At 43.6% G+C, this 26,425-nt stretch overlaps 1 protein-coding gene across 2 annotated transcripts in view; it reads left to right on the top strand.

Annotated features, from left to right (window-relative positions):
* The first annotated feature begins 1,596 nt into the window (after positions 1-1,596).
* LOC149470714 (uromodulin-like) overlaps positions 1,597-26,425 on the top strand; it is a 72,830-nt gene continuing 48,001 nt past the window's right edge. Inside the window, exons 1-7 of one of the 2 annotated variants that reach the window (XM_089661683.1) lie at positions 1,601-1,715; positions 6,863-6,886; positions 9,767-9,796; positions 12,837-12,980; positions 17,612-17,871; positions 17,950-18,075; positions 23,817-23,994. In XM_089661683.1, the coding sequence (XP_089517809.1) occupies positions 1,652-1,715; positions 6,863-6,886; positions 9,767-9,796; positions 12,837-12,980; positions 17,612-17,871; positions 17,950-18,075; positions 23,817-23,994 (826 nt within the window). In that variant the 5' untranslated portion in view covers positions 1,601-1,651. Of the gene's footprint in view, positions 1,716-6,862; positions 6,887-9,766; positions 9,797-12,836; positions 12,981-17,611; positions 17,872-17,949; positions 18,076-23,816; positions 23,995-26,425 lie in introns of both variants that reach the window. The other variant, XM_089661690.1, reaches the window with a different exon arrangement.

Raw genomic sequence — 26,425 nt, 5'->3', positions numbered from 1 at the left:
TTGTGGTTTTCCCTTTTGAGGGGCAACAAAGCAGACATTGTACTTGTGAAAGAATAATTGTTGGGAGAAGTTTGTGTTCATGAAGAATCGATACAGAAAGGAGATTCTACAATGAGAAGCTGGATGTCTCTTCCTTCGGGTCCGGCTGTGTGCTCCCCATGACAGCTGATGTGATTAAACCTGGGTGGGAGGGTTAAGGTGGTCTATGGCATAGCGGCTCATGGTGGGGATTAGAAATGTATGAAGGGTCTAGTTCCATTGCTTGCCTAGAAAAAGAAAATTGGAACCCAACAAGGGAGGTTCAGATCCTGTACATTTAAATATTCATGAATGTGAAAGTGATCTCAAATACATAAATGTACCAATAAAATGTCAATAACACCACATAATTGAAATAGTCCATTAACACCGTGTGTTGAAGTATAAATAAAACATTCCCTTTAGTTCCACCCAAAAAGATCTTGTTTGGAATCCGGCCACCAGTGAATCCGGCCACCACGTGACACACACAGCCTCCTACCAGATCAGAACATCCCAAATTATAGGTGCTTTGTGAAAGTTCAGAGGTGCGTGGGCCTTCTACTAATGGAGCATCCAACTACAGGGAACCACAGGGCACAACAAGAGGAAACTCAACTGTATACCCTCTTTCGAAGGAATTTTATGCAATGGCCAAGTCAATCACCTGACCTGAATCCGATTGAGCATTTCACTTGCTGAAGACAAAACTGAAGGGAAAATGCCCCAAGAACAAGCAGGAACTGAAGACAGTTGCAGTAGAGGCCTGGCAGAGCATCACCAGGGATGAAACCCAGCGTCTGGGGATGTCTATGCGTTCCACACTTCAGGCTGTCATTGACTGCAAAGGATTTGCAACCAAGTATTAAAAAGTGAAAGTTTGATTTATGATTATTATTCTGTCCCATTACTTTTGGTCCCTTAACAAGTGGGAGGCACATATGCAAACTGTTGTAATTCCCACACCGTTCACCTGATTTGGATGTAAATACCCTCAAATTAAAGCTGATAGTCTGCAGTTAAAGCACATCTTGTTCGTTTCATTTCAAATCCATTGTGGTGGTGTATAGAGCCAAAAATGTTAGAATTGTGTCGATGTTCTAATATTTATGGACCTGACTGTATACATTCCACTTGTTGGGGATTCCGTTCTGAGTAAGGAATCGCACTCTACCGAGGTGCCTTGGCACAACCATGTAACTTCAACATGTATTTACAAATGTATGCAACAAAAGCCAGTTTCTAAGTAGTTTATAGAGTTTTGCAAGTTTTTCTTTATTCTGGGTACTAAATATCTCTGTTCATTAACTGCAGAGAGCGTTTTTTTCTTATAATAGCTAGATAGCTCATTGAGGTCATTTACTGGAAATATTTAAATGATTTACCCCGAGGTCTCAGTGGATGTTCAGGTGCTTTGTTAATAATGATTTGGAGTAACATTTTTGGTGTGACAGTAATGGTAGAGTAAAAGGAAGTCAATATTAAATATAATGTGGAATGTGCCAAAGGACAAGGAACTTGTAAAGAAATGTTATAAAAGAACAGCAGCAAGGCTGATATCGTATTTGTGAACAAACCAACACTCAGAGCAGTTTGTGTTGATGACGGATTGATACAGAAAGGAGAATCCACAATGAGAAGGACAATGTCTCTTCTCCTTCTCCTGGTCCTGCTGTGCGCTCCCCATGGGATGGCTGGTGAGTAGATTCAAGTCACCTGATGTGATTCAACCTGGGTGGGAGGGTTAGGGGTGGTCTATGGCATAGTGATTGATGGGGGAGAGCAGACAACATATGGAGGACCTAGATCCATTCCTCAATAAAACATCTACAGACCCAACAAGGGAGGTGTAGATCCTTCACTTAGAATATGCAAAAAGTGCATCAATATTCCCCTTAAATATCAAGATTGATAGGGTCCCAGAACATTTAATGCTATAATATGTATATAATACATTGTGTATGAAAACTCATAAATCTGCCAGGAAAAAAAAACTGGTTGGGAAAGATACAAATAACCCCTCCCCAAAAAAAGTATTTAAACATGTTACTAGTAAAAAATTGTCTCAGCATGAAGGTCCCTTTACGGGATAGCTCATAGTTGGTGACTGGGGCCAAAAGGAAGCAAATCTATAAAATACTTTCCTTAGCTCTTAGTATAAAAGAAATTGTAGGAGCTCAGGCCCATAATGAAGATACTATTACCACAGCCTCAAATGAACTACAATGGCTCAAAATCGATAGGTCCAGAGACAGACAAATAAAAAGTGAACCAAACATCAGGACCAGATGGCTTACACCCATGTGTCCTTAAAGAGCTGAGCTCTGATTAAATTAATTTTGAAATATTTTTAATAGCTGTCTTAGTACCAATGGATTGGTGCAAGGCCAGTGTGGTGCCTATATTTAAAAAGGGATTGAACTCTTTATCAAGTACCTACAGACCGGTTCCTTTAAATATACATACAATATCAGCGCTCCAGTGTTGAAGGATACAGATTTAGGACACGGGGCTGAAGAGTTTTCCTCCTTTAATACTGTTCAGAACTAAAAGTGTGCAGAGATTATTCCAGGCCTCGCAGCTTCCTTGTGACCCGGGTAATCTTTGATACTAAAGAAACAGAAAAAAGAAAGAACTCAATAGTCTAGTGCAAAACCTTCTGACATCATTAAATTTTCAACTTTTTTTTATTAAAATACTCAGAAAAGAGAAAAAAAATCATCAAATCCTAGGTATATGGTGCTGTCACGTCCTCAGAGACGGAATGTATGAGAAGATTACCTCTCCAGTGTATAAAATGAAATGAAATAGGTGAGGCTATCTAGCACATGTTGGTGTCAAGGTCAAGCCTTCTTCCTCAGAGCTAACCTCTATTGTCAGGAAGATCCTCAAGATATTTATAAAGAAGCACTTTAAAAAAAAAAGAGTTTTTGGTAGAAATAAGTCCCTATGACGATTTATTTCCACACAACATATTTCTTGAAGGAGGCAATTGGCCATTTATTTGAATATATTATTTATTTATTTATTTATTTATCGAGTTTATATAGCGCCAAAGGGTTTGCTCAGCGCTGTACAATAGAGGGGGGACAATACATGAAACAGTACAGTAACATCAAACAGCACACAAGGGGTAAGAGGGCCCTACTCTTTCGAGCTTACAATCTAGGAGGGAGGGGGTAGAGGTACAGGAGGAAATGGCTGTGGGGGATGGAGTGGAAGGAGGAGGGAAGGGCAGCGGCTGTTAGGTGAGGGTGGGGTAGGCTTCCCTGAAGAGGTGGGTTTTCAGGGAGCGCCTGAAGGTGAGGAGGGAAGGTGACAGTCTGATGGGTTGGGGTAGTGAGTTCCAGAGGATGGGGGAGGACCTGGAGAAGTCTTGCAGTCGTGCGTGGGAGGAGGAGACCAGGGAGCAAGATAGAAGGAGGTCCTGTGAAGAGCGAAGGGTACGGGTAGGGTGGTATCTGGGAATCAGGTCGGTGAGGTAGTTAGGGGCAGTGTTGTGAATGGCTTTATAGGTCAGAGTGAGCAGTTTGAATTTAATGCGTTGGGCAATGGGGAGCCAGTGGAGGGAGAGGCAGAGGGGGGTGGCAGAGGTGGAGCGGGTGGTGAGGTGGATGAGTCTGGCAGCTGAGTTCAGGATGGTCTGAAGCGGGGTGAGTTTGCACTGGGGTAGGCCGGTGAGGAGGGAGTTGCAGTAGTCAAGGCGTGAGATAATCAGGGAGTGAACGAGTAGTTTAGTGGTGTCTGGGGTAAGGAAGGAGCGTATCTTGGAGATGTTCCGGAGGTGGAGCCTGCATGAGTTTGTGAGAGATTTGATATGAGGTTGAAAGGAAAGGTTTGAGTCCAGAATGACGCCAAGGACCTTGGCTTGCGGGGCGGGATTGATGGTGGTGTTGTTGGTAGTGATGGAAAGGATGGGGGGGGGGGCACGGGAAGGGGGAAAGACGAGAAGCTCGGTTTTGGAGAGGTTGAGTTTGAGGAAATGGAGCGACATCCAGTCAGAGATGTCGTTTAGGAGGTGAGTGATGCGGGCGGAGAATGTGGGGGTGAGGTGAGGGGTGGATAGGTAGATTTGAGTATCATCAGCATAGAGGTGGTAGTTGAAGCCGTGGGAGTGTATGAGTTTGCCAAGGGAGGAGGTGTAGATGGAGAAGAGAAGGGGTCCAAGGACAGAGCCCTGGGGGACCCCAACAGAGAGGGGGAGGGAAGAGGAGGTGGCGCCGTTGTAGCAAACGCTGAAGGAGCGTTGGGATAGGTAGGAGGAGAACCAGGAGAGAGCGGTGTCTCTGATGCCAAGGGAGAGTAGTTTATTAAGGAGGAGGGGGTGGTCGACTGTGTCAAAGGCCGCAGAGAGGTCTAGGAGAAGGAGGACAGAGTAGTCGCCTTTGGCTTTGGCGGTTAGTAGATCGTTGGTGATTTTGAGGAGGGCAGTTTCGGTGGAGTGTAGGGGACGGAAGCCGGACTGTAGTGGGTCAAGGAGGTTGTTGTCAGTTAGGTGGGCGCTTAGGCGATCGTAGACCAAGCGCTCAAGGAGCTTGGACGTGAGTGGCAGTAGGGAAATTGGTCTGAGGTTGTTGAGGTCAGTGGAGTCCAGGGAGGGCTTTTTGAGTATGGGGGTGATGTGCGCATGTTTTAGGGGGGAGGGGAAGACGCCAGTAGCGAGGGAGAGATTGAAGATGTGGGTAAGGGAGCGGATGAGGGAAGAGGGGGGTGACCGGAGGAGTTGAGAGGGGATAGGGTCCAGGGGGCAGGTAGTGAGGCGGGCTTCTGAGAAGACTCTGGTGACTTCCTCAGTGGTAGTAGGGCTGAAGGAGTGCAGTGATGGGGGGGTTACGGTAGGCAGGGCCTTGGGTGTGGTGGGGGGCAGTGCCGTTGCAAGGTCAGAGGAGGGGAGAGATGAGAGGGTGATGGAAGGGGAGAGGCTAGATGGGGAGGTAGACTGCAAGTTGACTATGTCCTTGCGGATTGCGTCAATCTTGCTATGGAGATGAGTGGCAATCTCGTGGGCGGTAAGTGAGGTACTGAGTGGAGGAGGGGGGGGAGAGAGCAGGGAGTTGAAGGTGGAGAAGAGTCGGCGAGGGCAGTTAGAGAGGGTGTTGATCAGGTCAACGAAGTAGGCCTGCTTGGCGGCGTGGAGGGAGGAGGTGTAGGTGAGGAAGGCAGATTTGTAGAGGGAGAATGCATGAGGGGACCTGGTTTTGCGCCATAGTCTCTCCAGCGCACGACTGCGACGTTTGAGGCATTTAGTGTGGTCGTTCTGCCATGGTTGGAGCGGTCTGGGTTTGATGTTGCGTGTGGTTAGGGGTGCCAGAGAGTCTAGGGTGGCTGATAGTGACTCGTTGTACGCGGAGGTGGCTAGGTCAGGACATGACAGTGGAAGGATGCTGTCGTGCAAGCGGTCGGCAGCCGAGTGGAGGGGGGCCGGGTGCAGGTTGCGGAGGTTGCGGCTGGTGATGGTTTGGCGCACTGGGGGGGGGGAGTTAGGGGAAGGGGAGATGGAGAACGTGAGGAGGTGGTGGTCGGAGAGAGGGAAGGGGGTGTTAGTGAAGTGGTTAAGGGTACAGAGGTGGGAGAAGACGAGGTCCAGGGTGTTCCCATTGATGTGGGTGGAGGATTGAGTGTGTTGTGTGAGCGCGAAGGAGGTGGTTAAGTGGAGGAGTCGAGAGGTAGCTGGGGTGTTGTCGTTGATGGGGATGTTGAAGTCCCCGAGGATGATGGTCGGTAGCTCAGAGGAGAGGAAGAAGGGAAGCCAGGCGGCGAAGTCATCCAGGAAGCGGGCTATGGATCCGGGGGGCCTGTAGATCACTGCGATCCTTAAGGGGGTGGGTGAGAAGAGCCGGATGCAGTGAGCCTCGAAGGAGGAGAAGGTTAGGGAGGGGGGGTTAGGGAGGACCTGGAAGGTGCTCAGCGGTGATAGGAGCAGGCCGACACCACCACCTTTGTGACCGCTCAGTCTTGGTGAATGGGACCAGATGAGACCTCCATGAGAGAGTGCCGCAGGGGAGGTAGAGTCGGTGGCCTGTACCCAGGTTTCGGTGATGGCTAGGAGGTATAAACCTATATGTGGTAAATAAGCAGCAGCTGGTGTCAAAGTTGTACAACAAACACACATTAGATTTTATTGACCTATTATGATCTTAATGTGATTTTAATGTATCCATCTTGTTTGTAATAAAATGTTTCCTTTTTTTAATGAATTACTATGTGTGCCCCTTTAATGCCAGCAAAGTCTGACATAATTAATGTTTTTACATTTTGGAGGTATATAGGGATGTGGCATTTGAGTGGCAGTATGATATTCATATTCTATCTCATGAATACACTAAGAATAATGACAGGAAAGGAACTATAAAGCAGGTCTAGCATCAGATGTGTTGTTCCACGCTCAGTATTGTAACACTTCCAGGCAGGGTTTTTTTCTCAGAGTACTCCCCCCTTCTGAGTCACACTTTGTCTTCACCCCCTACCTACCTCCGAGCATCATCCATTGGTTGCTCCCCCTACCCACCTCCTAGTATAGCCCCCTTTAGAGAATACAGAAACAAATAAGACATGCTAAGACATGATAACAAGAAAAGCAATAAATCAGATTCCTAGCATCCAGCAACAATAGACCCCCCAGCAACAGAAAATACATCCAGCAACAATAGACCCCCCAGCAATTGTAATATTGTCTATTGTAATATATCAGGAATGTATCCCTGCGGGTTTGTAAAAATACTGAAATGTCAGTTTAATGCTCCATCTGTTGAAAGAAAAGGTGCAGCAGATGGAGTGACACAAATCAGATTTATTAATGTTCCTTTTCTCCATATAATCTCTTTTCTGATTTTTCTTGTTTCAGAGTTCACCACCTCTCTGACTCCTGGTAAGTTATCATTCTCTTTCCAGAGTTTTCCTCTTTTATGACAGAATTGAGGATACTATCAGGATGGGGAATTTGTAATGAAAATCACTGTGGATTTGATACAATAAATACAAAATATACAGAGACAAATATCAGGGCTGCCATTGTCGGCCACCTTCAGAGAATGCTAATCGCCTGGCTGTCATACTGATCCAGTTATAGAAAAAAACTCACTCAAGCCCAAAATATTCCTCTGCCTTGTGAAAGGTTTAGGCTGCTCCCCTACAAACAATATAAAATGGTAGGAAAGCATGCAATCAGTGAAAACGTAATAAAGAAACAACAAAAGTGAGTGTTTCACTCCAACCTGGAAGGGCAAAAAGATTCTGAACCAAAAGTAGAATATTTAACAGCTACAAATGTAACCAACCAAACATTAATAAACCCCCTTCACCTGGGCTTTAAACAGACATAAAAACAATATCCATGATAACACAGAGCAGCAAAAAAGTAAATCATATTTCTATCAATCAGTGAGCATTAAGTATACAAATATCTCATATCTAATAAATATTGTACAATGGATTGATGGACGATCAAACGGCACCACATCCCTGATTACCTTAGACCAAAAACAATATATACTCTATATAAAGATTTAACCACAAAAACAATATATCTGATGTCTAGGTTGTCAAAACAATACAAAAAGATCAAGTAAAATAAAACTATTTATTATTAAATATATTGAAAAGATTCTTTGTGGTTTACAATACATTAGTCACAAAAGCATCTCCTTTTTCAAAGTATAGTTAAACCTCCGGGCATCACCCCTAAAAAATGTAAAATAGTAAAATATTTATCAATATATAGTTTTATTACATTTACATTTATTTTTGTTGATCTTCTTGTTTTGTGTTGGCATATATATATATATACGCTCACCGGCCACCTTATTAGGTACACCTTGCTAGTAACAGGTTGGACCCCATTTTGCCTTCAGTATATATACAGTATATACAGTACAGTATATTCATAAATGATGGAGCACAGATCCTGCATTGTCTTTATTCAAATGTACATTTCACCAGGAAGGAAGAATGAATGTCTCAGGGGTCGCTGCCCTTTCTCTTGCTCATTAGTGATCAGACATGGAAAACCAACACAATAAATATAACTACACCCAAAGAAGAAAACAAACTCCCACCACAGCGGATAATTAAATAAGTTATTATGCAGTACATACACTGTACATACACAATATATATATATATTCAACACGTTTATCTCATTCCTCCTCGGAGGTTGTACATAAACATATAATAGATGATGGATCCAGAGATGACAATGCATGAATACATCTGATTTCTTGAAGTTGGGAATGTAAGTCAGAGGGATTCATGAATTTTCATCACTTTATGTTTTCTTTTTGTGATCTATGGATGTAGATCTTTGTCACTGACAAGGATACATGACTGGATGACATGGATAAGGGTGGGTTTACAATGCTGGATTTATTTCCCTTTTTTAATAGAGGACCAAAGGTACTATATACCCTGTACGTATTTATAAAAGGGGGCTGGATATATGGGCCCCACCCATATCTTGAAGGAAATTCCAGATTTTGATAAGTCCCCCACACCACACCCCCACAAACACTGGGTCAACATGGTCAATGTGCCAGAAAGAAGCCTTTACTGCATCAATGACACAAGAAGGCCCGGTTAGGCATGTCAAGGTGTTGCCAGGCATATTGTAACCGGGCTTGTTGGTGGCATTGGTGCAGTAAAAGCTTCTTTCTGGCACCTCGACCAAACAGCTCATTTTTGTTCAAGTATCACCGTATTGTACTCCCTAAAAACAACCACACCATCTTTTTCCAGAGCAGCCTGGATTTCTTTTGAGGTTGCCTGTGGATTCTTTGAATCCCGGACAATTCTTCTGGTAGTTGTGGCTGCAATCTTTCTTGGTCTACCTGACCTTAGCTTGGTATCAAGAGATCCCCGAACTTTCCACTTCTTAATAGGCGATTGAACAGTACTGATTGGCATATTCAAGGCTTTGGACATCTTTTTATGTCCTTTTCCATTTTTATAAAGATCCATTACCTTGATACGCAAGACTTTTGACAGTTCTTTTCTGATCCCCATGGCTCAGTATCTAGCCTAGTCAGTGCTTCCACGTAAGAGCTAACAAACTCATTGACTATTTATACACTGACACTAATTGCAATTTAAAAAGCCACAGATGTGGGACATTAACCTCTAATTGCCATTGTACCCCGTGTGTGTCACCTTGTGTGTCTGTACCAAGGCCAAACATTCCAGGGGGCGGATACTTCTGATCCAGGGGGCGGAGACTTCTGATCCAGGGGGCGGAGACTTCTGATCTGGGCCATTTGGGTGATTTCTGTTATCATTATGATTTAAAAAGGAGTCAAACAACTATTTGATAAGAAATGGCTTCATATGATCATCATCCTTCAATAAAAGAGCATTTTTTGGCAGATCAGTCATATTTTCAATATCAATGCCAAAATTCACAATTTCTGCCAGGGGATTTAAACTTTTGAGCACAACTGTATATATATATATATATATATATACTGTTATATATGCATTTATTATGATGGGAGGGAGAGTTGATTTTTATGATGGAAGGGGGAATTGACTTTTTGTTTGATGTGAGGGGGAAGTTTACTTTTTTATGATTTAAGGGGGGAGTTGACTTCTATGATGGAAGGGGGGAGTTGACTTTTATGAAGGAAGGGGGGAGTTGACTTCTATGATGGAAGGGGGTTAGTTGGATTTAAGCAAACAGAACAGTTGAAGTTGTTGCCCCTTTTTGTAGAGAAGAATGCTTTTGTAGGGATCTCATATCTACATTTTTCCTTTTCTTCAGATACTGACGGCTACAGCTGCACACAGAGAGGTAAGTCACCAAGTGAGGAATCTCTGATACAAGAACTCAGTCAGACAAGTAGCAAAACAAATCATCACTTTTATCACAATTTCTCTTATTTTGGCTGAAATAAGCAAGAAGATGCAAATTCTTCCTTATGGACTTTTTGGTTACACAACAAAGACTCTACATATTGATTGGATCCACATGATATAACCAATAGATGTATACACCATCAGGGGTGGGAATTGACCATCTTAGGTCTTAATAAGACATGTGATCTCATGAGATCCTATCACTGGGGTTCATTCACTGAAGGAGTAGAGAATGCAAATGAATGTTATTTAGTTTAGTGAATCAGGTAAATCATGTCTTCACTTTATTCATCCAATCATGTGTAAGCACAATGTTACTGAAGCACACATTAATGCAGTTCTGGAATCATCAATACATTGTGAATGTCATTATTTTTAAAGCTAGCAGTGTAGGCACCTGAATATAACTTGGCATCAGTCTCTTTGAGTCCCCTGTACAGCAGAGCTCAGATTAGGAGATGGAGAAGCAGCACATGCAACCAATCTTGTGCTCTGCAGTGCATGGAGTATGCTGATAGGAGGAGAGAGAAGAGTGACAGAGAGATGTGTGTGATGCTTCTCCTTCACTGTCTAGTCACAGCGGGCTCAATTCACAAAGTGGTATCTACTAAGATCTGCAGTAAAATACCTCTTTTGGTACACATTATGATTACTTTGTTCAGCCCAGCAGGAGGCGCTCTCTGTACTAACTATGCGATGTTAGTACAGCGATCTCCCCTCTGAGCTATTGTGCTCTGACAGGGGGACCCCCCCACCGCCAGAACACACCAGTCAGTGCTGGCAGCCATTGAATGTCTGATGGTTTTTGTTGAACTGGCTGATATTTGGCCTATGTGTACCAGGCTGTAGCATTTTTAAAAACATTTTTTGCAGTTTGCTAAGAAGTGCTACTAAAACCCCCCATGAGCTATGTTATGAAGTGATGTGATATTTTAGTAGTAAAAGCCAGCTGTATATTAATGCCGGCGGTAAGCAGCGTCCTTAACATGGAAGTAAAGGCCAAACCCAACTAATGCTAAACCTTCTCACAGCCACATTCTAAGTCTAATCTATCTAGCCTTGTAAAGAGAAAATCGCTATACTTACCTGTTCTGCAGCCTCTCCGGTCCAGTATCCAGCGACACCCTCTGTGTACAGGATACATCCGACAATGGCTGTGAAGAGCCTGTGAAGTGATGTCACCCATACTGTAGAGTTACTATGGGGCTTCCATTGTCACCTGCCTCTCCTGCACATTCCCACACATTGAAGTCACCACTGACAGCTCAACATGCGACCGGACCGGAGCAGCTGCAGAACAGGTAAGTATAGCGATTATTTCTTTACAAGGCTAGATAGATTAGGCTTGGATTGTAGCTGAGAGAAGGTTTAGCATTAGTTGGGTTTGGCCTTTACTTCCACTTTAATAACCAGAAAACAACATGGCTGTCAAGAAGCAGGAGGCCTCCACACCCTTAGAAACCATGACTCATCTGCTGTCAAAAGGGTTCCCAATTGACAAAAGAATGTAAAAACAAAAGAATTTCCAGCTTTTAAAATGTAAAAAAAAATAAATTACATGGGGGTCCCCCCAATACTTAACAGGCCCTTTGGAGTGGGGGGGTGCTTTAGGGCAGGGGGGACTCCCCCCCAAAGCACCCTGTCCCCGATTTGATGTGGACAAGGGCCTCTTCCCCACAGCCCTAGGAAGTGGTTGTGGGGTCTATGGGTCAGGAACTTATAGGAATCTGGAAACCCCTTTTAAAAAAGGACCCCCCAGCTCCTGGACCCCCCATGTGAATGAGTAGAGGTACATACTACCCCTATTCATTCACTAAAAAAGTGTAAAAAGTAAATTAAAAAAGTAGTTTTTTACAAATCCTTTATTTATGATGTCATTTATGACATCATCGGGTGGCCCTGCCTCTTTGTTTTTGTTTAGATTGAGAGGCGGCTGAGCTATCATTCATCGAGAACTAAGCATCAGTGGGGGTTGGGTTTTCTTTTTCAGTTTATATTGGTGGCCGGTGTTCATGATGATGCACTTTAGATGTACTTCGGGGGACTCCGGCTAATGCCGGTTTCTTCAATCAGTGCTAATTAAACCTATTCCTTGAATAACGCGTGACTAAACCACGGCTTGCTCAGCATCATTTATTTATTTATATTGTTTTGCGAATTGACTTTTAGAGTCAGTTTATGTGGTATTTACTGTACATTTTGTACTAGTGAAGTGACATTTTCAATATTGCATGAGATAACTGGAAAAAAATGTCATGTGATCCAAATATCTCATGTGATATTATTGGTTTGGAGGAGATGGGTGTAGATGGGTTAGAAAGATCAGCGTTTTTTTCCTTGAAGTTCTTCATTGTGAATGACACAGATCTGCATCTCTGGACAACATGCTTGATGGTAGATTCAAAGCACTGTTTTTATTAGTTAAAAATGACTATTTTAAATGTACCTGTGTGCTTATTGACTATAGTAGATTTTTAATGGGTCGGGGTACAATGTACCTTCTACCTATTCACATAGGGCTGGATATTTGTGGAGCCCTTATCTTTAAGGGCGCTTCCAGATTCCAATAGGTCCCCCCCACACCTCCAGACCTGACCACTGTGCCAGACAAAAACATTTCTGCATATATGTCCAAACATGCTGTCATTGGTACAGAAGACAATGCCCACCCCATGCCCTTTTTTTTGTTAACAAACCTATGACTATTAGACTTGAAATTGGGGAAATTTGATCTTTTAGATTCACCCTGGAGTGCACTCAGCCAACAGGAAAAACATTTTTGGCTGAAATTGTCAGATCTTATCAACTTCTCTACTGATGAACTGTCTAAACGGCCATCCTGACAACATACATTTATCAAATCCATCACCAAAATAGAAGGAGAGATTTTGTTACAATGTTACCAGTGATGATCCTGAATGTGATTTATAAAATATGAATAGAACATTGATTTATCTGATGGATTTGTGTTGCAGAGGGGACCTCCCTGACTGTACTGATGGATGCGTATTTCATGTATTATGGTTTTTCCTACAACTTTGAGAGAGTTCTGAATTCTGTATCCTCCAGATTCCCCTGCGTCACACGGCAATATACCTCAGTAACCCTGGACTATGCCGGTAAATACAAACATCACTACTTTAGTTGTTTTGTTGTAACATTTTAATATCTAAGCAATGTTTCATTTTTGTAGACATGATGTCAGTGGTATCTGTCTATGAGAACAGTCACACTGACCATTGAGGGGAATTTCACAAAGGGGGAGATTTACTAAAACTGGAGGGTGGGAAATCTGGTGCAACTCTGCATAGAAACCAATCAGCTTCCAGGTTATTATGTCAATTCTTAATTGAACAAGCTGAAGTGAGAAGCTGATTGGCTCCCATGCACAGCTGCACCAGACTTTGCACTCTCCAGTTTTAGTAAATCAACCACAACGTGTCCATCTGTTCTTAACCTGACATGGACTTCTTCACTCTCTGGTGCTGCACTGATGCTCACCTCTTACCCCTCCATCCCGGCACCAATATACAGGTTTTCACTTTCTGTTTCTGAACCAACACTCACTTTTCTCTCTCCCCCCTGAATTGCTGCACATTCTTCCCCCTATATACAATGATCGGTGGGATGTCTAAGTCCTTCTCTGCCTGATATCTCACTCAGCCTGATGGGCTCTCTGATGTCATAGCTGGGAGGGGTTATGAATTGACATCACTTCCCATACTTATATGGAGGTATGGTGGATGAGTACAGAAGGACATAGATGTTCCACTGACCCACCAATGTAACAGATTTCTCAGGTCATTGCTGGGACCCTAAAAACTTCAAGACAAACTGTGACTTTAGAAATAATGAAACTCTTCCCTTCCATCTGATTTTCTGCAAACACATTATAGACACACAGCCAACACACTGCCTGAGCCTTTCATTGGGGGGAACTTTAAAGAGCTGGGGGGGGGGGGGTACTAAGCAAACATTCAGGAGGATGTAAAAGTAAACGTTTTTTATAATTTAATGCACAAAACACCTTTTATTAGTAACTCCCCCGCAGCCCATCCTAAATAATCACCTGATCCCCATCTCCATCCAGCACTGTGCACATCTGCAGCCGCTCTTCTCTCCTCTCTCCTGTCTCACAGGATTGGCTGAGGTTAGAGAGTGGGGGGCAGGGCCGAGCTGGGCTGTGAGTCTGAAAAGATTTGGGCATGCCTTGGTGTCCACAATAGGAATTCACTTTCTATGGGGGCACTCAGTGGGGTCAGGAGCCAGGAGTGCTGATGGGAGACCCCAGAAGAGGAGGATCAGGGCTGCTCTGTGCAATACCATTTCACAGAGCAGGTAAGTATAAGATGTTTATTATTTTAATAAAAAAGAAACTAAAGTTTTACAATCACTTTAACAGGTTAAACAAAAGACATTTTGGTTAGAAGTATATAATACGTATCACTATCTACAGAGTGCAGAGGTCAGGGGTATGTAATATGTAGCACATCCTGCAGAGTGCAGAGGTCAGGGGTATGTAATATGTAGCACATCCTAAAGAGTGCAGAGGTCAGGGGTATGTAATGCACAACACATCCTACAGAGTGCAAAGGTCAGGGGTATGTAATGCATATAACATTCTACAGAGTGCAGAGGTCAGGGGTATGTAATATGTAGCACATCCTACAGAGTGCAGAGGTCAGGGGTATGTAATATGTAGCACATCCTACAGAGTGCAGAGGTCAGGGGTATGTAATATGTAGCACATCCTACAGAGTGCAGAGGTCAGGGGTATGTAATGCATAGCACATCCTACAGAGTGCAGAGGTCAGGGGTATGTAATATGTAGCACATCCTACAGAGTGCAGAGGTCAGGGGTATGTAATGCATAGCACATCCTACAGAGTGCAGAGGTCAGGGGTATGTAATGCACAGCACAGCCTACAGAGTGCAGAGGTCAGGGGTATGTAATGCACAGCACATCCTACAGAGTGCAGAGGTCAGGGGTATGTAATGCACAGCACAGCCTACAGAGTGCAGAGGTCAGGGGTATGTAATGCACAGCACATTCTACAGAGTGCAGAGGTCAGGGGTATATAATGCATAGCACAGCCTACAGACCAAAACATGTCTCCTTTGGTTTATGGTGCTGTGGTTTTACACCCTTCATGAGCCTGTTGTGGAAGATCTGGTGATGCGGAGCGCTGTCTCTTTACCATTTGTTACACATGCTGCCTCTGCCGCTTTGAGCTTTTCTGCTGAACTGTTACCTATCTGGGGGGCTGTGAGAGATAATTGTTTGCATAAACACTGTGACCAGCTCCCCCCCCCCACTTACAGGATTGTGTGCTCAGTATAGGACTGCTGCTACTACATTACCAGCCCTCCTGAATTAATAAATATCTGATTGATTTATAGTCATAGTGAGTTATGTTCTTTACACTCGGTGATCCTGTAATGCTTCTTGTTAACCCCTCGCCTTCCAGAGTATCCCCCCCCCCTTCCTGACCAGGCCATTTTTGCATTACGTCACTGCGTTACTTTAACTGACAATTGCACTCTCATGCAACGCTGCACCCAAATGACATTTACAGCCTTTTTTTACCACAAATAGATATTTCTTTAGGTGGTATTTGATGGCCTGTGCATTTTGTACTTTATGCACTATAAATAAAAAAAAAACGACAATTTTTAGAAAAAAAACAATATTTTTGACTTTTTGCTATAAAATATGTCCAGTAAAATAATGAATGTACGTGTGACGTCTAGATGTGCTATTTGCTACTAAGGCAATGTTGTCTTGTTTTTTATGGTGGTGGAAGATTATTATTTTTTACAGTTTTTTTGTAAAGATTTTGGTAAACTTAATAAAGATGTTTTCTAATTGTCTATTATTATTGAGTATCATTGATGAACCTGTCAATTTATGCCCCGAAGGTTCAGTTATACGGCCCTTTTGGTGGATTGTTCTGTATCTGCCTCTTTCTTCTTTATGCTGTACCTTGGCCATAGAGACTCACTGTATATATTTTTACTTCAGTGAGAGGGCAGTGAGGGTGCACATTTGCTATCCAGCTTATGGAGTTCCCCTCTTTTTAACTTCGTTTTTTTGGATTTATCAAAACATGTAATGAGCAGCACAGTTTATAGGGTGCAGTGATCAGGACTATGTAACATACAGCATAGAGTGCAGCAGTCATGAGTACAACATAAAGCACAGCATACAGAGTACAGCAGTCATGAGTACAACATAAAGCACAGCATACAGAGTACAGCAGTCACGAGTACAACATAAAGCACGGCATACAGAGTACAGCAGTCATGAGTACAACATAAAGCACGGCATACAGAGTACAGCAGTCACGAGTACAACATAAAGCACAGCATACAGAGTACAGCAGTCATGACTACAACATAAAGCACAGCATACAGAGTACAGCAGTCACGGGTACAACATAAAGCACAGCATACAGAGTACAGCAGTCACGAGTACAACATAAAGCACGGCATACAGAGTACAGCAGTCACGAGTACAACATAAAGCACAGCATACAGAGTACAGCAGTCATGTATACAACATAAAGCACAGCATACAGAGTACAGCAGTCATGTATACAACATAAAGCACGGCATACAGAGTACAGCAGTCACGAGTACAACATAAAGCACAGCATACAGAGTACAGCAGTCATCAGTACAACATAAAGCACAGCATACAGAGTACAGCAGTCACGAGTACAACATAAAGCACAGCATACAGAGTACAGCAGTCATCAGTACAACATAAAGCACAGCATACAGAGTACAGCAGTCATCAGTACAACATAAAGCACAGCATACAGAGTACAGCAGCCACGAGTACAACATAAAGCACAGCATACAGAGTACAGCAGTCATCAGTACAACATAAAGCACGGCATACAGAGTACAGCAGTCACGAGTACAACATAAAGCACAGCATACAGAGTACAGCAGTCACGAGTACAACATAAAGCATGGCATACAGAGTACAGCAGTCATGAGTACAACATAAAGCACAGCATACAGAGTACAGCAGTCACGAGTACAACATAAAGCACAGCATACAGAGTACAGCAGTCATGAGTACAACATAAAGCACGGCATACAGAGTACAGCAGTCACGAGTACAACATAAAGCACGGCATACAGAGTACAGCAGTCACGAGTACAACATAAAGCACAGCATACAGAGTACAGCAGTCATGAGTACAACATAAAGCACGGCATACAGAGTACAGCAGTCACGAGTACAACATAAAGCACAGCATACAGAGTACAGCAGTCATGAGTACAACATAAAGCACAGCATACAGAGTACAGCAGTCATGTATACAACATAAAGCACAGCATACAGAGTACAGCAGTCACGAGTACAACATAAAGCACGGCATACAGAGTACAGCAGTCATGAGTACAACATAAAGCACGGCATACAGAGTACAGCAGTAAGGCGCAGGGTATGAACTGCTGGCTAAGAATATGATATGTACAACATTCCACTCCTTGTTTGGGCCAATCAGATCACTCGGTGATATTTGGAAGTCAGGGAAAAGTGATCTAGTCTGAAAATAGGTATAATTGGGCTCTGTAAATTTTTGTTTTTTTCTGAGCAGAGCTGATTTTAACTAACGACATTGCTAAGCTGAGGATATCAGGACTTTGGTAAGCAGTTTTGTTCTCTTACTATGTTTTATGTTAACATTAGTCTACTTCTACTTTTTAATAAAATATTATATTTTTCTTTCAGAAACCAGTGAAACTATCACCGATGATAAGAGTGTTTTTTTACAAAGTATAACAAGAAACTATTGGGATGACACTACTAATAATTACTATAACCATCTAATAAACTTCAATCAGTCCCTCCTCTATGGGCTGAAGAGAGCTCTGGAGATTTCCCCCGCTGAGTCCATCATTTGGGTTCATACAACTGGCTCCATGACAGATTACAATGACACTCAGCTCCTGTCTGAGGTTCATACATTGCTGGAGGAAAAGAAGTCCCAAGTAAGAGTCTTCCATGTAAAGTCATACATCGTCTACGTATCTCTGATCCGTAGCTAAACATTTTATTTCTCTCTACAGGTTTATTTTCTTTGGGACCCATGGGGGTATTATACACGGAGTTCTTCCCAGGTTGATGTACTTCGTGACATTTCATCTCGTAGTTATGGAGAATTGATTAATATGGCTTTTACTGATGTTTATAAGGTATGAATCATATTAGAATCATAGGACGTATACAGTAGAGAAGGCAAATACATTTTGGTGGACACTTTATGTATGAGATTCAATTCCAAATATACTGTATACTATACATCTGTAGATCACAATGATCTCAACCATCATAGGTTCAGTTCAGCAGGGATTCGGTGAACTTTAAAGAAGTTTACATGCTGAACCTGAACCCCATTGAAATTAATGGAAGCAGAATCTGCCAAATTAAAAATGCCCATTTTATGGACTAATAGGCAATAATAGCATTGGGGTGGCACTGCCATTGTGAACATGTGCCACTGTAAAAAAAAAATATTTTTAAAAATGAATTTGGTGAGCAGCAGTGATTTTTTAAATGCTTGAAATGAAACTGTAAAAATGTTTTTAATAACATGTCTGGGGGGTGTCCTGCCTGTAAGGGGGAGTCTCTGTGATGTATAGAAAGCGCTGCAGCAGTACTGACATTTACAAAGGAAAAAGGTTTCAAAATTGTTGGTAGATGATATAATTTACAGATATTTTGTTTAGAAAAGCACACAGACCCCTCCGAGGTTCTCCTATGCATTTTGTGGGTCCTTAAGAGAGGTTTGTGTACTTTTTTTTAACTGTCATTTTACTGTCATTTTTGCTGTAGCTCATCCTTCAGCAAGAAAAAAAAAAATACCATAGAGCCCTCAAAATACGTATCAGACCCTTTGAGGGAGCACCTCACACAAAAAAAAAACAAAACCAAAAAGTGTGTAGTCCTCCAAGAAATTCATACCAGACCCAAAGGTGTTATAGGCAATGACATTGATGAAATATGGAGACATCTATTTCTATGAGGAAAGCGTTTCTCCCTACAATCTCTGGATCCTAGTGTAGTACTATGAATGTCATTGGTGAAATACGCACAAAGCTCAGGCTATTGTTTGCTCTCATTGACACTATGCTGACAAGTCTGGGTCCATTGCTAGGAAATGTGTCCTTTCTTGGCCAATAGTTTACATGTCACATATACCACAACAGCATGTATTGTATTCTGTATTAGAGGACAGTGAGAATAGTCACTGTGTAATTTACCAATGGCAACTTTAATGTGGTTGTAAACCCTCCCATATACCCAGTGAAGTGACTGGCCTCAGGTGATACACTGAGATTAAACAGATTCTACTACATATGTTGTACCTGATTATCTGCAGTCTTCTCTTCTCTATATCTGTTCAAAGTGCTGAATTTTACAGATTGTCTGAGAGTTCAGAAAACAGGGGGCGGAGATATGAAATCACACACTGCAGAGCTCAGTGAGGAAAGCTCTGAGAGCTGATTGGTGAGAAGAGACACACACCCCTCCACACAGAACACAGGAAGAGAGCTGAGGGTGTCAATCTGCCAGAGCTCCCTCACCTGTCATCATTTTTCTCCTGGTGTTAGGAAAACTTGTCAGAAGTTTTCTGATAGCAGAGGAACAAAGCAGAAGACAGAAATGACACTTGGTGCTCCTAATTGAGACAACTACACACTATAGAGGGATATGCTTTGTTCATATTTAATGTCTGAGGTACTTTCACAGAACAGGCAATCACCTGAGTGACCAGACACAGTAATTGCAACTTGTAAAATAGGTGTAACGGGGTAAGCTTGCAAATTTAATCAAAGGTTAAGTGCCAGATCCAAACCCAACTGAAGCCAATAGGAGTCAACAATACTGGTCGTTTTCAAACTAATAGGCAAGAAATGCTTAATAAAATTGCATGTGTGTGTGTGTGTGTGTGTGGGGGGGGGGGGGGGGTCATGGCCTTTTGGAACATGTACCAAAGTAAAAAGGGATTCTACAAAATTGAATCTGGTGGATAGCAGCAATTTTAATGTTGCCTTAGGGATAACATTAAAAATGCAAAATTCCTCTAAATATCATGCCTGGTGGGTGTCCTTAGCCTGCCTGTGAGGTGATATTTATGTATTATGTATTAACCTTCTATAGCAAAATTGACATTTACAAAAAAGCCATTAAATTGCCCCTAAATTACTGCTTCTGACTACTTTATTTGCAAAAATTTGGCCCGGGATTCACTTCATCTATCAAAGGGTCTGGATCAGACTGCGGGGATGATCCTTTTTTTGTTTTTATTTTATGCCAGGTCCTTGTAGGAATTTTGGGAGGGGGACTCACCACTGTTTTTTCACTCTTTCCTCGCCCTTTTGTTCACATGATGTCAGCCGGGAATCCCAAGCTGACAGCTGAATGAGCCAGGTAGAAATACATCACTGGCTGTGCAGAGGTGTTACTAAATGTACTGCTTTTCTCTGCATCCGGAGGTTCAACATTGCCGAATATTCATTTCACTCGCCTATTTGCTGAACCTTCCGAACACCCAGAATTCAGTGTGAATTGGAGTTTAGACTGAACCAGAAGCTCATCCCAAGTTGGAAACAATAATGCAAACCAGAGTCAGGATGCAAAACGCATGAATACACTTCAGACTAATAGAAAACATATTAACCGTATGCCAACCTGGCACTGTCACCCACCTCTTGCCTCCCGGGCACTGTCACCCCCTTCCTGCCTACAGGGCACTTCTACCCCCTTCCTGCCTACAGGACACTTCTACCCCCTTCCTGCCTACAGGACACTTCTACCCCCTTCCTGCTTACAGGACACTTCTACCCCCTTCCTGCCTACAGGGCACTTCTACCCCCTTCCTGCCTCCCGGGCACTTCTACCCCCTTCCTGCCTCCCGGGCACTTCTACCCCCTTTCTGCCTACAGGGCACTTCTACCCCCTTCCTGCCTACCGGGCACTTCTACCCCCTTCCTGCCTACAGGGCACTTCTACCCCCTTCCTGCCTACTGGGCACTTCTACCCCCTTCCTGCCTACAGGGCACTTCTACCCCCTTCCTGCCTACAGGGCACTTCTACTCCCTTCCTGCCCACCGGGCACTTCTACCCCCTTCCTGCCTACAGGGCACTTCTAACCCCTTCCTGCCCACCGGACACTTCTACCCCCTTCCTGCCTACAGGGCACTTCTACCCCCTTCCTGCCTACAGGGCACTTCTACCCCCTTCCTGCCTATCGGGCACTTCTACCCCCTTCCTGCCTACATGGCACTTCTACCCCCTTCCTGCCTACAGGGCACTTCTACCCTCTTCCTGCCTCCCGGGCACTGTCACCCCCTTCCTGCCTACCGGGCACTTCTACCCCCTTCCTGCCTACAGGACACTTCTACCCCCTTCCTGCCTACAGGACATTTCTACCCCCTTCCTGCCTACAGGACACTTCTACCCCCTTCCTGCCTACAGGGCACTTCTACCCCCTTCCTGCCTCCCGGGCACTTCTACCCCCTTTCTGCCTACAGGGCACTTCTACCCCCTTCCTGCCTACCGGGCACTTCTACCCCCTTCCTGCCTACAGGGCACTTCTACCCCCTTCCTGCCTACTGGGCACTTCTACCCCCTTCCTGCCTACAGGGCACTTCTACTCCCTTCCTGCCCACCGGGCACTTCTACCCCCTTCCTGCCTACAGGGCACTTCTAACCCCTTCCTGCCCACCGGACACTTCTACCCCCTTCCTGCCTACAGGGCACTTCTACCCCCTTCCTGCCTACAGGGCACTTCTACCCCCTTCCTGCCTATCGGGCACTTCTACCCCCTTCCTGCCTACATGGCACTTCTACCCCCTTCCTGCCTACAGGGCACTTCTACCCTCTTCCTGCCTACAGGGCACTTCTACCCCCTTCCTTCCTACCGGGCACTTCTACCCCCTTCTTGCCTACAGGGCACTTCTACCCCCTTCCTGCCTACCGGGCACTTCTACCCCCTTCCTGCCTACCGGGCACTTCTACCCCCTTCCTGCCTACCGGGCACATCTACCCCCTTCCTGCCTACTGGGCACTTCTACCCCCTTCCTGCCTACAGGAAATTCTGACTGGAATTCTGATAAATTCTGATAAATGTGCAATAGAAGCCAATAGTCCTGCATGAGGGGACCCCTGAAAATCTGTATTTATTTTAATTTTCAAAACACTGAATTTTACAAAGTAAAAGGTGCCAACAAATGTAACACCGGCCATATAATAAATTCAACAAATCTTACAGAAGCCGGCATTTAGAGGGAGTGATCCTGATGTTTTTCTCTCAAACAATAAGAGGCAAGGCTGGAGAACTGATACACTATATTGCCAAAAGTATTGGCCCCGCCCTCCAAATCATGTGATTCAGGTGTTCCAATCCCCTCCAAATCATGTGATTCAGGTGTTCCAGTCACCTCCATATCATGTGATTCAGGTGTTCCAGTCACCTCCATATCATGTGATTCAGGTGTTCCAATCTCCTCCATGGCCACAAGTGTATAAAATCAAGTAGGCATGCAGACTTCTTCTACAAACATTTGTGAAATAATGGGTCGCTCTCAGAAGCTCAGTGAACTGAAGTGTGGCCCCGTGATAGGGGGCATTAAGTCTATCCGTGACATTGCCTTACTACTAAATATTCCACGCTCAACTGTTAGTGGGATTATAACAAAGTGGAAGCAACTGGGAACAACAGCCACTCAGCCACCAAGTGGTAGGCCACGTCACATGACAGGGCGGGGTCAGTGCATGCTGAAGCTCACAGTGCGCAGAAGTCGCCAACTGTCTGCAGAGTCAATAGCTAAAGACCTCCAAACTTGGTGTGACCTTCAGATGAGCCCAACAACAGTGCGTAGAGAGCTTCATGGAATGGGTTTCCATGGCTGAGCAGCTGCATCCAAGTCTCACATCACCAAGTGCAATGCAAAGCGTTGGATGCCGTGGTGTAAAGCACGCCGCCACTGGATTCTAGAGCAGTGAAGACATGCTCTCTGGAGTGACCAATCACACTTCTCTGTCTGGCAATCTGATGGACGTGTCTGGGTTTGGTGGTTGCCAGGAGAACGGTACTTGCCTGACTGCATTGTGCCAAGTGTAAAGTTTGGTGGAGGGGGATTATGGTGTGGGGTTGTTTTTCAGCTGTTGGGCTTGGCCCCCTAGTTCCAGTGAAGGGAACTCTTAAGGTGTCAGCATAGCAAGAGATTTTGGACAATTTTATGCTCCCAACTTTGTGGGAAGACTTTGGGGATGGCCCCTTCCTGCTCCAACATGACTGTGCACCAGTGTGTCCTGACCTCAACCCGATAGAACACCTTTAGAATTAATTTGAGCTGAGACTGTCAGTCAGGCCTTCTTCTCCAACATCAGTGCCTGAGCTCACAAATGCACTTCTGGTCAAACCTTCCCATAGACACCCTCCTAAACCTTGTTGACGGCCTTCCCAGAAGAGTTGAAGCTGTTATAGCTACAAAGGGCGGGGCCAACTCAATATTGAACCCTACGGATTAAGACTGGGGGGCCATTAAAGGTCATATGCTTGGAAAGGCAGGCAACCCAGTCCTTTTGGCAATATAGTATATGTTCTTATCTATATGATCTCAGTCCCTCAAAGTTCTGTGGGAGTCTCATAGTGCTACAATAGTGGACCAATAAGGCTGGGCCTAACCAAGAGCCATTTCAATAATGACCACTGGACAAATTCTTGTACGACAAATCACCAATTATCATAGCTCAATGGTATCGATAGCTCTTGATGCACAAAGGTAGACTTCCACATCTGGGTGTATATGGGAAATAAATGGAGGTTTAAACTGTAGTAAGTGCTTTTGTCCATAAATGTATTCCTTGATACATTTTTTTGTGTTATTTTAAATAATATGTTTTCTTTCTCTCTTATTTTTGACAGTTGTTTCGCTCATTGGAATTATTGTTGTCTAAACCTCTAAATTCATCTGTGCGCATCCTGAACGTCAACAAAAATGTCACTAAGAAATATACTGACACGTTTGATGTTACAACTTCCTTATCACATTTAATGATCATAGGAGATGAAACATTCACTCTTAGTTTCACTGATCCGAATGGTACGTTCATGACTGTAAGAATGTCTGAATGTATATATTGCATCATTTAACTGATGTCCACCATTTCTACAAAAAAATTATAGTCAATCCTTACTGCCAAAATTCAGACGAAGTGTCCTGGGAGTCATCGGGTTTCACATTGTTTAAAAAGTCCAACCCAAACTTAGTATACGGGAATTCTTCTCTTCTTGGATCACCAGAACCTGAGATGGGAATAGAGTTAATGCATTAGTGACCCTGAATCCAGTTCATTCTAATGGCGTTTGTTGCATTTGACCTGGATCTGACCTTCTTGTGACTTACATTTGATCTGCTTTAAGCAGGTTTTGCATTATGGCAGACTTCTACAGCGATGCAAACCCCATCGAAGGTGAACAAAAGCTCACTGAAATAGGTGCCTGTAGACTCATGGAAGATTCTACACGTTCCTCTACATGCTTTTGTGCCAAATCCTTCCCACTGGCTGTGTGCCTGGCAGGATGGATATGAATGTCATGCACATTGGGTACCATAGTTGCAGTAATTGTTCATGTACTTAGTTTTAAACCATGACATCATAATAATGCCTATTATTGTTATTATTATTATTATTCAGGACTTATATTGTGCCAACAGTTTGTGCAGCACTTTATAATATAAAGGAAGACAGTACAATTACAATACAATAAAATATAAGAGAGTTAAGAGGACCCTGTTCATAAGAGCTTGCAATCTGAAAGGGTGGGGCTTGTGGAACAAAAGGTAGTTACTGTGGGGGATGAGCTGATGGAAGAATTAAAGGTTCAGTTATTAAGTGGAGGCAAGTAACAACTTACTCCCTAGTTTTATCTCCTGCGGAATTCTTACTCCACCACTCCTCACTCCCCTATAGGACATACTGCAATCACTCGCTATGCATATGGTGAATGCGGCAAAACAGTGTATTCCAATTCACTGGCGCTCAACACATATCCCCTCAGTCCGGGAATGGTTTGAGTGTATAAACAAAGTTGCTGACATGGAGGAACTCATCTTTGTAGCAAAAGATTGCCCGAGAGATTCAGGAAGACGTGGGCATGTTGGAGTCATTTCAAAACCACAACAGCTTATCAGCAGCTGCTGCTTGACTCCACCCCTTCCCCCACTTGATCATAGCTTGATGGCCAATAGGAATAAATAATTTTTCCCAGGTGTCATGCATATAACGTGCACCTTACCTGACTTGGACCGAATATTACGGCCCAAATATCACAGAAACTGACCTATATATTGGACTACTGAAAATGCCTACCTAGATTGCCGTAGGAGACCTCTGATTGTTGCTTGGATTATCTTAACCTGTTTGACTTGGAGTAGTTGCAGCGGCTCCCCCTTTTCTCCCTACCCCCCCCCCCTTTTTTTCTCTCCTTCTCCTCCATCTTTCTCCTCTCTCCATCTTCTTGCCTCCCCCTTTCTCTCCCTCTCTTTCTCCTCCTTCGCTCTATCCTATATTCTCAACATTAACAGAAGAAATGCAGCGCTCTTAAAATTGATAATGGAATTAGTAGTAAACACAGTCCGGTAAAACAACAGTGTTCCTTGTTTCCCAGTGTAAATGGTAGAATTTTGCACTAACCAGAACGCGCATGGATAATGCGCATATGTGTATAAATCCTGAAGATCCTTTTCTCCACTTAAGGCTGGTCAGGCATATGGCTTAGAAGAATAGAGATCCTACGCCCTCATGTGGTGGGAAATGATCCAGCAGGTCAAAGCTATGACGATCCAGATGAGCCTCCACAAAGAACTGGCACAGGAATCCCAAGGGCTACAAGGATGGAAAAGCTCCTTTCACAATTCTTCATATCACTCTACATATCCCCTGCTTATGAATTCAATGTCTTAAACTGCTGCAAAGCCAGTTCTTTGTGGAGGCTCATCTGGATCGTCATAGCTTTGACCTGCTGGATCATTTCCCACCACATGAGGGCGTAGGATCTCTATTCTTCTAAGCCATATGCCTGACCAGCCTTAAGTGGAGAAAAGGATCTTCAGGATTTATACACATATGCGCATTATCCATGCGCGTTCTGGTTAGTGCAAAATTCTACCATTTACACTGGGAAACAAGGAACACTGTTGTTTTACCGGACTGTGTTTACTACTAATTCCATTATCAATTTTAAGAGCGCTGCATTTCTTCTGTTTATGTATTTTGGGACTTTTTATGTGTTTTCCTATATGTTCAGCTGCTTGCATTATTTATGAGCGCTTACTATTTATCACCACTATTCCCATATTCTCAACATTACCTTCCCATTTCTCTGAGTTTAGATGAACTTAGAATACCAGCAGACCCACAGGTACAACTGCAGCTCCTCAGCCTCCGCCCCTCAGGCGTGGACGCCCTAATATCCACTGTTCTCACCATCCTCTCACTTTGTATTACATCACATTTGTCATTTAAAGGGGC

Source organism: Staurois parvus, unplaced genomic scaffold (genome assembly GCF_062004578.1).
Source record: "Staurois parvus isolate SC_StPar_1 unplaced genomic scaffold, SC_StPar_1.0 ptg000034l, whole genome shotgun sequence".
NCBI classification, from domain to species: Eukaryota; Metazoa; Chordata; class Amphibia; order Anura; family Ranidae; genus Staurois; species Staurois parvus.
The sequence above is the reverse complement of the archived record's forward strand: the minus strand, read 5'-3'. Positions and strand labels throughout refer to the sequence as shown.